Source organism: Oncorhynchus mykiss, chromosome 17 (assembly GCF_013265735.2).
Source record: "Oncorhynchus mykiss isolate Arlee chromosome 17, USDA_OmykA_1.1, whole genome shotgun sequence".
Lineage (NCBI taxonomy): Eukaryota > Metazoa > Chordata > Actinopteri > Salmoniformes > Salmonidae > Oncorhynchus > Oncorhynchus mykiss.
Window position 1 is genome coordinate 44,032,056 of NC_048581.1, and position 15,638 is coordinate 44,047,693.

General features: G+C 44.5%; 1 protein-coding gene across 1 annotated transcript in view; it reads left to right on the forward strand.

The window, feature by feature from the left end:
• Positions 1 to 15,638, forward strand: part of plxnb1b (plexin b1b) — a 134,580-nt gene that overhangs the window by 92,139 nt on the left and 26,803 nt on the right. Inside the window, 3 exon segments of the mRNA XM_021568531.2 lie at positions 7,546 to 7,638; positions 7,844 to 9,017; positions 11,177 to 11,359. Of these exon segments, the coding sequence (XP_021424206.2) occupies positions 7,845 to 9,017; positions 11,177 to 11,359 (1,356 nt within the window). The 5' untranslated portion in view covers positions 7,546 to 7,638; position 7,844.

The following is a 15,638-nucleotide window of genomic DNA, read 5'->3' on the forward strand; positions in this document are numbered from 1 at the left end:
TTCAAACATAAATATATAAAACTGTATTTTTTTTGTGAAGAATCAACAACAAGTGGGACACAATCATGAAGTGGAACGACATTTATTGGATATTTCAAACTTTTTTAACAAATCAAAAACTGAAAAATTGGGCGTGCAAAATTATTCAGCCCCCTTAAGTTAATACTTTGTAGTGCCACCTTTTGCTGCGATTACAGCTGTAAGTCGCTTGGTGTATGTCTCTCAGTTTTGCACATCGAGAGACTGAATTTTTTCCCCATTCCTCCTTGCAAAACAGCTCGAGCTCAGTGAGGTTGGATGGAGAGCATTTGTGAACAGCAGTTTTCAGTTCTTTCCACAGATTCTCGATTGGATTCAGGTCTGGACTTTGACTTGGCCATTCTAACACCTGGATATGTTTATTTTGAACCATTCCATTGTAGATTTTGCTTTATGTTTTGGATCATTGTCTTGTTGGAAGACAAATCTCCGTCCCAGTCTCAGGTCTTTTGCAGACTCCATCAGGTTTTCTTCCAGAATGGTCCTGTATTTGGCTCCATCCATCTTCCATCAATTTTAACCATCTTCCCTGTCCCTGCTGAAGAAAAGCAGGCCCAAACCATGATGCTGCCACCACCATGTTTGACAGTGGGGATGGTGTGTTCAGTGTGATGAGCTGTGTTGCTTTTACGCCAAACATAACGTTTTGCATTGTTGCCAAAAAGTTCAATTTTGGTTTCATCTGACCAGAGCACCTTCTTCCACATGTTTGGTGTGTCTCCCAGGTGGCTTGTGGCAAACTTTAAACAACACTTTTTATGGATATCTTTAAGAAATGGCTTTCTTCTTGCCACTCTTCCATAAAGGCCAGATTTGTGCAATATACGACTGATTGTTGTCCTATGGACAGAGTCTCCCACCTCAGCTGTAGATCTCTGCAGTTCATCCAAAGTGATCATGGGCCTCTTGGCTGCATCTCTGATCAGTCTTCTCCTTGTATGAGCTGAAAGTTTAGAGGGACGGCCAGGTCTTGGTAGATTTGCAGTTGTCTGATACTACTTCCATTTCAATATTATCGCTTGCACAGTGCTCCTTGGGATGTTTAAAGCTTGGGAAATCTTTTTGTATCCAAATCCGGCTTTAAACTTCTTCACAACAGTATCTCGGACCTGCCTGGTGTGTTCCTTGTTCTTCATGATGCTCTCTGCGCTTTTAACGGGCCTCTGAGACTATCACAGTGCAGGTGCATTTATACGGAGACTTGATTACACACAGGTGGATTGTATTTATCATCATTAGTCATTTAGGTCAACATTGGATCATTCAGAGATCCTCACTGAACTTCTGGAGAGAGTTTGCTGCACTGAAAGTAAAGGGGCTGAATAATTTTGCACGCCCAAATTTTCAGTTTTTGATTTGTTAAAAAAGTTTGAAATATCCAATAAATGTCGTTCCACTTCATGATTGTGTTCCACTTGTTGTTGATTCTTCACAAAAAAATACAGTTTTATATCTTTATGTTTGAAGCCTGAAATGTGGCAAAAGGTCGCAAAGTTCAAGGGGGCCGATTACTTTCGCAAGGCACTGTAGCTTGTCCAAAAAAAGTGGTCTCTTGGCACAACCTGAGTATGGGTCAAGTCGAGCCACGGGACAGGGTAAGTTAGGAGTTTATTTCCCAAACACAATCACAAAGCTTGTTTTTTCTTTTAATCATTTAAACAATTTTAACATAGGCCAGCCCAATTTTGTTACCTTATATCACAAGCAATAATGCCTTGCAATTACACCTGGGAAGAAAACACTTACATTTGCTCAACCTTTGCCTCAATTTACTCCGTGGCCATTGGCTTAACTTACCCCAGGGTAAACCTTTTAACTATATTAGCCCACACAGCTACAAGGATGCACTTTAATGCTCAGTTTAGGACCTCATATTGAAGGTTATAGAGACCCCAACTGATGTATAGAACAAAGTGATCTACTTTGGTTTAGATACAAGAATTTAGAAACCTGTAACACCATAAATTCATTTGACTTGGTGAAAATCTGTTTTTTGGACCTTACTTGCTTACCACTTTGTTTTCCATGTGATTTCTTCCTTCACAGACCATGAAATGATGACCTCTTAATTAATATTTGAATAAAATTATAAATTTTGTGTATGGCTTTCTCGAAACAAGGGTGGCTCGACTTACCCCACTCTCCCCTATCTGGGTTCAAATATGATGTGAAATCATTTATATTTTTTTTATACTTAGTCTTTTTCAAAACAATACAGCAAAAACAATATAGAGTATCAACAGAAACAAACTATAAAAAAACAGCAGTTGCTATAAAGTAGGTACATAATAATATACAGCTTTGCACACCTGGATTGTACAATATTTGCACATTATTCTCTTTCTTCAAGCTCTGTCAAGTTGGTTGTTGATCATTGCTTGACAGCCATTTTCAAGTCTTTCCAAAGATTTTCAAGCCAATTTAAGTCAAAACTGTAACTAGGCCACTCGGGAACATTCAATGTTGTCTTGGTAAGCAACTCCAGTGTATACCTGGCCTTGTTTTAAGTTATTGTTCTGCTGAAAGGTGCATTTGTCTCACTGTGTTTGTTGGAAAGCAGACTGAACCAGGTTTTTCTCTAGAATTTTACCTGTGCTTAGCTCTATTCCGTTTTATTTTTATCCTAAATAACTCCGTAGTCCTTGCCGATGACAAGCATACCCATAAAATGATGCAGCCACCACCATGCTTGAAAATATGAAGAGTGTTACTCAGAGATGTGTTGTTGGATTTGTCCCAAACATAACGCTTTGTATGCAGGACAAAGTTAATTTTTTTGCTGTTTTTAAATACTGAACAAAAATAAAAACGCAACTTGTGTTGATCCCATGTTTCATGAGCTGAAATAAAAGATCCCAGAAATGTTCCGTATGCACAAAAAGCTTATTTTTCTCTCCAATTTTGTGCACAAATGTGTTTACATCCCTGTTAGTGAGCATTTATCCTTTGCCAAGATAACCCATCTACATGAAAGGTGCAGCATATCAAAAAGCTGATTAAACAGCATGATCATTACACAGGTGCCCCTTGTGCTGGGGACAATCAAAGGCCACTCTAAAATGTGCAGTTTTGTCAACAACACAATGCCATGGATGTCTCAAGTTTTGAGGCAGCGTACAATTGGCATGCTAACTGCAGGAATGTCCGCTAGAGCTGTTGCCAGATAATTGAATGTTAATTTCTCTACCATAAGCTGCCTCCAATGTCGTTTTAGAGAATTTGGCAGTACGTCCAACCGGCCTCAACTGCAGACCACGAGTAACCATCCCAGGACCTCCACATCCGGCTCATTCACCTGCAGGACTCATGAGGCCAGCCACCCGGATAGCTGATGAAATTGAGGAGTATTTCTGTCTGTAATAAAGCCCTTTGTGGGGAAAGACTCATTCTGATTGGCTGGGAGGGCATAGGCCCACCCACTGGGGAGCCAGGCCCACCAATGGCTGCGCCCCTGCCCAGTCATGTGAAATCAATAGATTAGGGCCTAATGAATTTATTTCATTTGACTGATTTCCTTATGAACTGTAACTCAATAAAATCGTTTAAATTGTTGCATGTTGCGTTTTATATTTTTGTTCAATATACTTTAGTGCCTTATTGCAAACAGGATGCATGTTTTGGAATATTTTGATTTTGTACAGGCTTGCGTTCTTTGCGCTCTGTCATTGTAGTTATTCCACAATACTAAACTAAATGTTGTTGATCCATCCTTAGTTTTTTCCCATCACAGCCATTAAACTCTACCTGTTTTAAAGTCACCATTGGTCTCATGGTGAAACCTGTGAGTGGTTTCCACCTTCTCTGGCAACTGAGCCCGGAAGGACACCTGTGTCTTTGTAGTGACTGGGTGTATTGATACACCATCCAAAGTGTAATTAATAGCTTCACCATGCTCAAAGGGATATTAAATGTCTTGCTTTTTTTTTTTTTAACTCATCTACCAATAGGTGACCTTCTTTGCAAATGATTTGAAAACCTCCCTAGTCTTTGTGCTTGAATTTGTTTTTGAAATTCGCAGCTCAACTGAGGAACCTTACAGATAAATGTATGTGTGGGGTACAGAGATGAGAGAGGAATTCAAAAATCATGTTAAACTCTATTATTGCACACAGACTGAGTCCATGCAACTTAATAAGTCACTTGTTCAGCAAATTTGTATTCCTTAACTTATTTAGGCTTGCCATAACAAAAGGGTTGAATACTTATTAAGACATCAGCTTTTTCATGTTTAATTTAAAAAAAATGTGAAAACATAATTCCTCTTTGATATTATGTGGTATTGTATGTAGGCCAGTGACACAATCTCAATCCATTTTAAATTCAGGCAAGAACAACAAAATGTGGAAAGTCGAGGGATATGAACACTTTCTGAAGGCACTGTATGTCAAGCTTTCCAAAATTAAAGATGTATTGGATTATACTTTGCCATTCTTTAGATTTTGAGGCTTCCACTTTTTACCAGTTTTTTGTTAATGATTCATTTTTTTTTTTTAACTAGACAAGTCAGTTAAGAACAAATGGTTATTTACAATGACGGCCTACCAAAAGGCAAAAGGCCTCCTGCTGGGACGGGGGCTGGGATTAAACATTTTAAATGTATAACAAAACACACGTCACGACAAGCGAGACACTACATAAAGAGAGACCTAAGACCACAACAGCATGACAGCAACACCACATGGTAGCAGTACACCATGGTACAAACATTATTGGGCATAGACAACAGCACAAAGGCAAGAAGGTAGAGACGACAATACATCATGTGAAGCAGCCACAACTGTCAGTAAGAGTGTCCATGATTGAGTCTTTGAATGAAGAAAGCCTGTCCAGTTTGAGTGTTTTGTTTTTGCAGCTCGTTCTAGTCGCTAGCTGCAGCGAACTGAAAAGAGGAGCGATCAAGGGATGTGTGTGCTTTGGGGACCTTTAACAGAATGTGACTGGCAGAACGGGTGTTGTATGTGGAGGATGAGGGCTGCAGCAGATATCTCGGATAGGGGGGAGTGAGGCTTGAGAGGGTTTTATAAATAAGCATCAACCAGTGGGTCTTGCCATGGGTATACAGAGACAACCAGTTTATAGAGGAGTATAGAGTGCAATGATGTGTCCTCTAAGGAGCATTGGTGACAAATCTGATGGTAGAGAACATTCTAGCTGCTCGAGAGCTCCCTTACCTGCTGATCTCTATAAATTACGTTTCCGTAATCTAGGATGGGTAGGACCTGGTAATGGCTCTTACTTTAAATCGGGTATTTTTATTTAACGAGGCAAGTCAGTTAAGAACATTCTTATTTACAATGACGGCCTACCCCGGCCAAACCCTCCCCTAACCCAGACGACGCTGGGCCAATTATGCGCCGCCCTATGGGACTCCCGATCATGGCCGGTTGTAATACAGCCCGGGATTGAACCAGGGTCTGTGGTAACGCCTCTAGCACTGAGATGCAGTGCCTTAGACCGCTGCACCACTCGGGCGATATCTATCACTTCCCATCACATTCTCTGGAATATTGCCAGGATACATTACATGGCAAACTGTGTCATTTTTCCAATTAAACTTCCTCCATTTGAGTTTGAGTTTATAGAAGTACAGTGAGTTGTGTTCTGCATATATTGTTCCAGTCTTCCACTGAGATGTCCATTTTCAGTTCCTTTTCCTATTTTTTAATATACAGGGTTAAGTCTTTTCTAGTGGGCAATCAGGCTGAGACAGAGTGAGGAGATTGTCTTGGATGTTCCTTGGTTATATGCATTTTGAATAACACAAATAGTCTCATTTGGTATTGAAGATGGTTCTGTCATTTTTATCTAATTTGAAATCTTTCAAATACGTTTTGAGTTTGCTTTTGCCTGCATGGATTGACAAATGGGTGGGGCTTTGCATTTCTGCAAGTTCTATTGGTTCCATTAAACCAGGCTAGCTCAATGGAGCCCGGCTGAAGCGTTTTAAATGATTTCAAATAGTGTTTGAACCAGGCAAGCTCAATGGATGCCGGCTGAAGCGTTTTGAATGATTTCAAATAGTGTTTGAACCCAGGTGTGCTCAGGAAAGGGGGTTCACGACCTGACAACTTGTAGACAGAAGAACCCTTTTTTGGCTTTTAATTTGTTTTTGTTGTTCCTTCGCCGGATCAAAGGGGAGAGTCTGTCTTTTGGCTTGTTTTGCCAGTGTGTCCTATCTTCCCTCCGAATCCCGACCCAATGTTTGGATTGCTTGTTTTGAATGTTCACCGACGAAGGCATCAATCAAAGAGCGACTTTGCCTCTGGTGCCTTCAGTTGATAAAACTTTCCAGAGAACTGTAATTACTTATACATGAGCAGGCTATCAAGCGGAAAAACAAACGTTTGTAGAGGAAGTGCAAAATTACGACTTGATGTAATTCATGTCAGGTCAAAATTATACAGATTTGGGGAAAAAAACGGTGGTAATTATAATTATTATGCTTGAGTAAAAATTGTTTTCTTTTGTTAATAGTTTGGCCCCCTGCCAAGCCTTTACCCTATTTCCCAGATAAAACCTCTACCTCTCCTCGTAAAGAGGGCTCTCAACATGCCCCAGTGTGGTGAGGAATGAGGTGTGGCGGAGGGGTGAATAGTTTATATTTCAGTGTGTCTCTTTCTCTTGCTCCTCTCACTACAGACAGAGCGAGAGAGATCCGTCTGAACTAGCAGGGGATAATCCCACTTCCGTGCCAGTGACTGAAGAGAAAAGGGTGGGGGGGTACAGAAGTGGGGAGGGAGATGTGCAGAGGTAGAGTGAGAGTTAGGCTGGCTATGTCCCAGATGGCACCCCTGTTCCCTATATAGTGCACTACCTTTGATCAGAACCCATTGGGGCCTCGTCAAAAGTAGTTCACTAAATAGGGAATAGGATGACATTTCGGACGCACACAGTATGTTGGTGCCAGGAATGACTGTGGTTAAAGTGTCCAGGGGTGTTAGTGGCTGAAGTGAAGTGTTTTTGCCTGGTAGCCTAGAATTGGGGAGGGCTTGGAGCAATGAGTGTGTGTAGTACTGAAAACTCTCTATGAGTGACACTACTTGACCTGGCTTTTGATAAGAATGGCTTCCCAGGCCAGTGAAAACGGATGTTGTTGGGAAAAGGCAGGTCTGACTGGAATTTCAATGGGAATGAGCTCCATTTTGTCAAACGTGCTCACAGTGCGCAACCAAACACCGTATCGCTCAGGGGGATAATGAATTATTATGGAGTGCAGGAGACCTGAGTGTGAACCCTGATTCTGAACCTGGTCTGTCACATGTGTATCTGCTGGAGCAGGATTAGATGACTTCCTATTTTTACCTAGATTGTGTTTTATGTGTTGGGATTTGTTCAATAAGAAACATGCTAACTCTGGTGTTGGGGTAACACTTGTTGCTGCTAGCACCTGTTGCTAACACTTGAGGTGTTGAGGTTAAGTGGAAACCTTCATATATACTTGGACTGGTGTTCCTTGGTTTACAGAGATGTTAACCATTTGTCCCTTTGTCTCCCTTTGTCTTGCAGATTGGAGCTGTAGAGGAGGTGTTTTTAACCAAACCAAGCTGCTGGGAGGTCAAGAGGTGACATGCCTCTGTAACGCATCGTTGGAAACAAATGGTGAGGAAAAGCTATCCTATTCATTTGTCAAATAGTTGTAGTTTATCAGTTTGTACAGGGCCTTGTTTTTGAATGTAAATGTGTAGTGTACAAGTGTGTGTACAAGGGACTTAGAAATGTTGTGAATCTCGTCTATGTACTGTATATACGTATCTATGGTTAAAAATAGCGTGTGAATCCCTCTCTTTCTCCCCTGTGTTGCCAGAATGGTTGCCATGCCTCCGGGGATGGTGCGATATGGTTTCTCAGTCCCAGCGGCGGTCCCAGTACTGTTGCTGCTGCTAGCTGCCAGCTGGCCCTCCTATGGCCTGGCCTGGGTCTCTGACCCCTCCTCCACCCCCTCTTCCCCTTACCCCACCTTCACCCGCACAGACGCCCTCTTCGAGCACCTGGCCCTGCACCCGGACCCTGCAGTCGGGCGCATCTACGTGGGGGCGCGGGACCACCTCTTCCAGCTGGACCGCAATCTGACCGCCGAGCTCCAGGACAACACGGGGCCCGTGACGGACAGCCGCGAGTGCCTGCCCCCCGTCACCGAGAGCAACTGCCCGCAAGCGCGGCGCACCAGCAACCACAACAAGCTCCTGCTGGTGGACCCCTACGCCATGGAACTGATCACTTGCGGCAGCGTTAACCAGGGCATCTGCCAGAAGCGGAGTCTGGACTCGGTGGGTACGGTGCTGTTCTCGGCCGAGCGGCCCGTGGACACACAGTATGTGGCTGCCAACCACCCCAATGTGAGCACGGTGGGCCTGGTGGTGCGCTCCCGCCCCGACCGCCAGCCCGTGCTCTTTGTGGGCCGTGGCTACACCAGCAGCCACCCACCCATCTCCACACGCAACCTGGCCCAGGAGCCCGTCTTCTCCTACGAAGAAACGGCAAAGCTAGCAGTGGCGGGTCGCCTCTCGGAGTACGACCACCACTTCGTGGCGTCCTTCGCCCACCGCCAGCACGTTTACTTCCTGTTCTACCGCCGCGACATTAAGTCTCAGTCTCGCGAGTACCGCACCTACGTGTCACGCGTGTGCCTGGACGACCAGGCCTACTACTCGTACGTGGAAGTGCCCCTGGCCTGTCGCTCGGCGGCCGGGAAGAGCTACAACTTGCTCCAGGCTGTCCGTCTTGGTCTACCACCCAAGCAGAATGGGGGCGATGCTGAGCAGGCAGAGGTGCTCCTGGGGGTGTTCTCCACCCGGCAGGCCTCGTCCACGCGACCCAGCGAGGACTCTGCTCTTTGCATGTTCAATCTTGATGATTTGGACCAGAGGATCAACTTCACCAGGGACCTGTGTTACACACAGTTCGGCCGGGACGAGGGAGGGGGGGAGGCGGCCTACATCGAGTACGAAGTCAAATCCAACTGCGCCAACCTGCCGTCGGTGAGTAGGACTTGCCAGGTCCTTATTTTATACAATCCTGGGTTCAAATAGTGATCGTAATCTTTCCAAATCTTTTAACATTTGCTATAGCCTGTCTTGAGGCTCAGGTGGACGGGGTTTGGCATTTTGGACTATTCCATTCATTTCCATATTGTCAAACAAGCTCACTCAAGCCCGCTAAAGTATTTGAAATAATTTTGCATACTATTAGAACCCAGGTCTATTCGCCAATTCCTTATTGTGTTGTGTCTCTGGAAGCACTTTAGTTTACAGTCCCTTTTATTGCTGATATGTAGGCTACCTCGTATGAGGAAATTGTGGGGCAACAATGGGTACTTTCCGGTGCCCCTTGCCAAAAATCCAACAATTTGTAACCATTCTGTGCCAGATTGTAAGCAGTAATCCTTGTTTTATTGTGTCTGGTAGTGTTTTATTTAATAGTTCTGTTCAGCTGGTATGTATTACGAAATGACATGGCATGCAATTGATACGTTTTGGTCCTTGTTTGAAAACCTAGTGGTAGTATTAGAAATATTATGAAGTGATAATAATGTAGTATGTATGCTGTAACTGTGTTTTAAGTACTTAGAAGGCAACTAGAGGATGGTAAAATAGAGTTTAACTGGGTTTCCTCGACATGTGCGATTGTCTTCTAAATTTACTGTAAGCCTACTATTGAGCATACTACTAGATCAGACGCTTTCCGGAGTCATTTGGTTTCAGCAACGTGACCTCCATGTTAGAAATGTCATGACATTTCATTTGATCTTTTAGTACAGACAAATGTAATCCTCCTATTTGGGGAATTCAATTTGATTATTTTCTCGTAATGCCACTAGCTTTGGAAATTCCCCTGTTGTCTCTCTCTCTCTCTCTCTCTGTGTGTGTGTGTGTGCTGTATACACATGTGTATACTTGTATGTGCGCTTTTGTGTGTACCTTTGGTGCGACTACCGTACCAACTACAGTTGGTTGCTGAGCCACAGTGTGTTTAATGATACATCACATAGAGGAAACAGAACAATTGTTCAACTCTGACCCTTGAATGCTGTTTACCTCCAGTGGTGGTTGGGGAACAGTAGTGTGGTGGTCTTGTGTCCCAAATTACACCCTATTCCCTGTATAGTGCACTACTTTTGACCAGAGCCCTATGGGTCCTGGTCAAAAGTAGTGCACTACATAGGAAACAGGGCGGGACGCATACTGGGTAATTTAATAGGATTGTAAGGGGGGAATTGATCTGCGGCATTAGCCTTCATTAGCCGGAGGGCCATGTTTAACGAGGACTGACAAGGACAGATAAAGTCACCCACCGCCGAGAAGCGAAGGAGGGAGATGGCAACAGTGAAGCAGACAGGACAGGGAAGGAGAGCCAGGGGGAGGAAGCAAGAGATTGGGTGTGTGTGTGAGGGAGGGAGATAGGGTTATGGGGAGATAGGGATAGTGTTGGGCTAAGTCTCTGTAACAAATTGGAACACCATAGGAAACCATCAAAACAGGTCACTATGAACAGTGGGTAGATCCCAATGTTTATTTCTTGTACCTCCTGTTGTTGCTACTTTTTTTTTTTTTTTTTGCAGGGCCTCGTAAACTGGTTATTTATCTTGACACAGTGTCATCATAATGAAATTCCGTGGATGCATTTGTGTTTGGGAGATTGTAGAAACAGATTGTTGTACTCGGAATTGTTCTTGATCTAGTAATGACTTGCTCTCGGGTGTTCCCAAAACTTGCGGAACAAAAAACAACCTGTCCAACCATAGATCTTCCTTTGTCAAAGGGTCGAAGCTAAAAACAAATTCAAGCACTTTGGAACACTGTTTGCCGGATTCCTGCAATAGTTTCCCCCTCACCTCTAACCCTACCAGTATAAATTGTGACTGTGTTCGTATAGGATTCGAGGGAGCCACTATAGACTTTTAGCACCTGTCTAACCTTCCACGCAATTAACAATACTAGTGAATGAGTTGCCGCTGTGTATCTGTTTTTGACCATAGATTTTAAAGCGCAAATCCATCTGCATTTAGACTTGTTGTCTGACTGTAACGCTATTGTTTTCATTGTAGATACATTTGACCTACTTTAATAAACTGTTTCCTACTGCCTCATACGACTCTAAACTACGTTCATTTGCATATTCCTTCCCTCCTGACCTATAGAATACCCTTGATGCCTACCCCTGTGGTTCGGACCACACCCCCAGTCCAATGGCCAGCCGGGTGCCGGTGGAAACCGAGCCCATATTGGACAGCCCGTCCGCCCGTCTCACCGCAGTGGCTGTCAGCGTGAGGGTGGGACATACCATCGCCTTCCTGGGGGACTCCAAGGGGAACCTGCGCAAGGTAGAGACCATAGAGATCAAACTGATGGAGCGGTTTATATCTATGGTATAAGGGGACCACCTTCAATACCGATCAAAATAAGATTATATTGACAGGGGCGACCTGATCCTAGATCAGGACTCTTTGTGAATTTTGGGCCCTGACTAGACATGTCCTATGCTGGTTGTTTTTGTATAAAGTATATTCCAGTACATTCCGTTGCATGAAATGAGCCTTTGATCATCTGTAGATAACTGCAGCTCCAGATATTCGCAAACTGCCGCGCGAACACATGCACACACAAACACGCTCACTAAGAGGTCAGAAATAGCATCTTCCACAGTAGCGCAGTCTGTACTCAGCACTCCATAAATAGTAGAAGGAGCAGACCGGCCCAGGTAACGAATGCGTCCTTCTTAATTGGCTCTGGGTGCGTTTTGCTTTTCCATGGACCTGCCAGATAACACTAGTACTGTTGTTATGCACAGTAAGACCTATTCTCTTTCTCTCTCCCCTTTTCTTCGGCTGGGTTCTCCTCCCCCCCCGCCACAGCTCTCTTTCTTCCCCACCACAGCTCTCTTTCTTCCCCGCCACAGCTCTCTTTCTTCCCCTTACTTAATTTATTAATGTCCTGTTTCGTAAAACGTAGTCGTAGTCCTCCATTGTCTGGTCGAAAGCCCTGTAAGTTTCCATGGAAAGGCAGTATTGGCCCAGCATGGACCAGGTCACTGATAGAGGAAGGGCCGTATAGACTGACACTATTGTTAACCGTACAAGCTACGAGGGGGATATTCGTACATCCACCCTGTACCATCCTCCGATATAGAGAACCGGGAACGGACATCTCTATACAAACTTAACAGCCGTAATTGTCCCAGAACATTAAGTCTAAGCGGTATGGCTTGGATAAGTCCAGGTCATTGTGTTGCCATGTTGGCTGGGATAAATCCAATCCACTGGGTTGTCATGTTGGCTAGCATAAGTCCATTCCATTGGTTTGCCAGCTTGGCTGGGACAAGTCCAGTCCATTGGGTTGCCGTGTTGGCTGGAATAAGTCCAGTCCATTGGCTTTCCTTATTGGCTGGTGTCACATGAAGCTGGTGTGAACAGGAGGCACTGTTCTGTTCAGTCCGCTAGATTTTTGTGTGGTGCCATCACCTGGTGCAGAGCAGAGGTCACGGGGGGTGGCGTGGGGAGCTGTGTCTTCTGGGGTTCATGGACCAGGGTGCCCACATTGGAGGGTTGGGAGGGGGCTTTGTGTTAACATGACAGTGATACACAGAGGGCTTGTCAAATATGACATTAGGGCCAGGGATTGAGTGTGTCACCCAAACATGGAAATTAAAGGGGTTGGGGGGAAGGGGGGGTTGGGGGGGGGGGCTCTTAGGGTGAATCTCAGTAGTTTAAATTTGCTCGGTTCGCCTATCGCTGTCAGTGAAGCCAAGGAGAAGCCACATCCGAGTATTTATAAGCGTCACGAGTACATAACAGTAGCGAGTTCTCTCACTCGAGGAATGTCACTCGAGGAATGGTGACTAGCGCTAACAATTAGCGCTTTGTGCCATTTTTCTTTTGTCAATAGGTGCCCTGCAGTTGTGACCAGGGTGGAGTGGGGTAGAGTGGGGGAAGCTCTATCAGCACAATGATACCCATTAACAGTAAAAAAAAAACATTAAACACTGACCACAAAACAACACCACTGGCTAGCTAATATCAGTCCATGACTCAGGTCTTTGTTGTGTGTGTCACAGTGCATAGACGCTGACTAGTGGCAACTAGATGGGAAAAAACAGTTCTAAACAGAAGGCCCTATTCTCTTTCCGTAGACTCATCAGTCCTCACACCCGCACACTGCCGAATTGTGTGAATGAAGTCCCTAACTGTCCCTAACTGTAGTCCCAGAACTATATATGACCCTGGGACATACTAGAGACCATTGCCTGCCATTGTGCCCTTGAGCAAGCCACATAACCCCTTACAATTGCTCTAGTGGTGCTGCACCGTGGCTGGCCCATAGCTTCCAACCCCTCGGTGTGAGAGTGAGTGTCTTTGGAGGGGTTTGTGTTGTGAGCATTAAAGGCACATTTTTTGTTCTCTGTAAGTTAATTGACAATAAAGTACATATCTTACATGTGCGTCTCTCGCTTGCGTATTACTGCACAAGACTGATACCCTCTAGGTGAATTGGCAGTGAAATATATATTTGTTGAAAATGGTATTTGTTTAAGCTCTATACCTAGAACAGATTTGATATTGGGAAGTCGATTGATTTGTATTGGCCATCAAGTGGCTTTGGCCTCCCGAGTGGCGCAGCGGTCTAAGGCACTGCATCTCAGTGCTTGAGGCATCACTAGACACCCTAGTTCAATTCCAGGCTGTATCGCAACCGTCTGTGTCTGGGGGTCCCATAGGGCGGCGCACAATTGGCCCAGCGTTGGCCGGTGTAGGCCGTCATTGTAAATAAGAATTTGTTCTTAACTGACTTGCCTAGTTAAATAAAAAAATGTCATTGTCACAAATTGTCACAAATGTCGTATTAACTTCCTGGAGGCCGAAAGTCGGAAGAAAGAGCAATGACATCCAGTACAAAAAAATGCTACATTTCCCCCCAAATGAACAAATGCTACATTGCCCCCCAAATGAACAAATGCTACATTTCCCCCCAAATGAACAAATGCTACATTTCCCCACAAATGAACAAATGCTACATTTCCCCTCAAATGAACAAATGCTACACGTCACAAAACAGTTCAATCCATTAGGTTGAAGTAGGCGGGCAGTATTTCCTGCTGTTCCACTGTTAAAAACTGGGGCATGGGGGGGGGACTGAGCCACCTTAATGTGAGAAGTGCTTGACCGGGAGCTCCACAGCGTCAGGCTTTTATGTTATTTACAGCAGGCCTTTCAACATCAGGTTACCTGTCTAATGTAATGCTATTACTGGACATTCCACTCCTCCACTCTTTTGCTCTTTCACGTGGACCTCCACCAGAGTGCAATCATCCTAATGTGATGGGTGTGGGTAGTGGGGGTGTGTAGTGGGGGTGGGTGGGTGGATGTGTGTAGGGGGGGGGGGGGGGGGGGTGACAGAGCGAGCGAGCGAGAAGGAGCAAGAGGCATAGAAAGAACATGTGTCTGTGTGTCAATCTGTGAAAGTGTGTGTGTGTGCCTGTATCTGAGTTTGTTCTGTTGTGTGTGTGTGTGTGTGTGTGTGTGTGTGTGTGTGTGTGTGTGTGTGTGTGTGTGTGTGTGTGTTTGTGTGTCTCCAGGCAGGGCCACACACAGATGATGGGGAGTGCAATGGTCGAGATATAGGCCAAGATTTCGCCATGATGAGATAATCCAATTCTATTGGACGGTGGGGGAGAGTTTTGGGTCAGCTATGCCGTCGCATGTTCTTTGATCCCGGCGTTCATCAAGGCTTTGACTGTTTAGGCTCTAATAACAGCAATTTAGCCTACACGAGAGCACAGTTAGTCCCCCAACATGGCAACCCTACAGAACAGATGGGTCAGAGGGGTTGCCAGACATGAAATAACTGATTTTAAATTAGATTCTCCCTTCTTCAAAGGGGAGCAAGCTTAGGGCATTGACGCATCAGATCAGCCTTTCTTTTCAAGAAATGCCAAGGCAAATCTCTCTGCGTTTCTTGAAGAAATACACGCCTGCATTGAAATAACATACAGACACACAGACACAGACAAACGCACGCGTAGACAAACAAGCAAACACACACGCACACATAGACAAACATGCACACACACACACACCTATACCCACGCCCAAACACGAATCGGGTGTGTATTGAAATGAGAGCGAGAGGAGAGCGATTTTAAAAAGTGATGAGGATGACTGCAGAGTGAATTGCATCTACTTGCCACACCAACAATTACCCCGTTTCCATGTTCCCAGTTGACCTCTTCAAGACACACATTTAGATTGGCATCCCAACTCAGACCTATGACGTTTCACCGTTTTAAACTCTGAAACCGTTGTGGCTCAAAATACTTCAAACACCAACCGAATTCAATTCAGCACACTTGTTATTCCTAATGGCTATATTTAACAGCCCATGCTAGGCTATTTGTCTCCCTGCCTAGTGAATTATATAACTAGTGGTATGCGTCACATTAAAATAGAATTTCGAATAACTTTTTACGAAAATTGTCATCTTTTGGATTCTATAATATTTTAGCGATCCTCGCTAATGAGCCTACATTATAACTCCCTCAAGTAGGCATGTTTTCCTTTCACACAAGTGAGTCGAGTTCTGTTACTCCTCCATCCGTTTGCCATAACG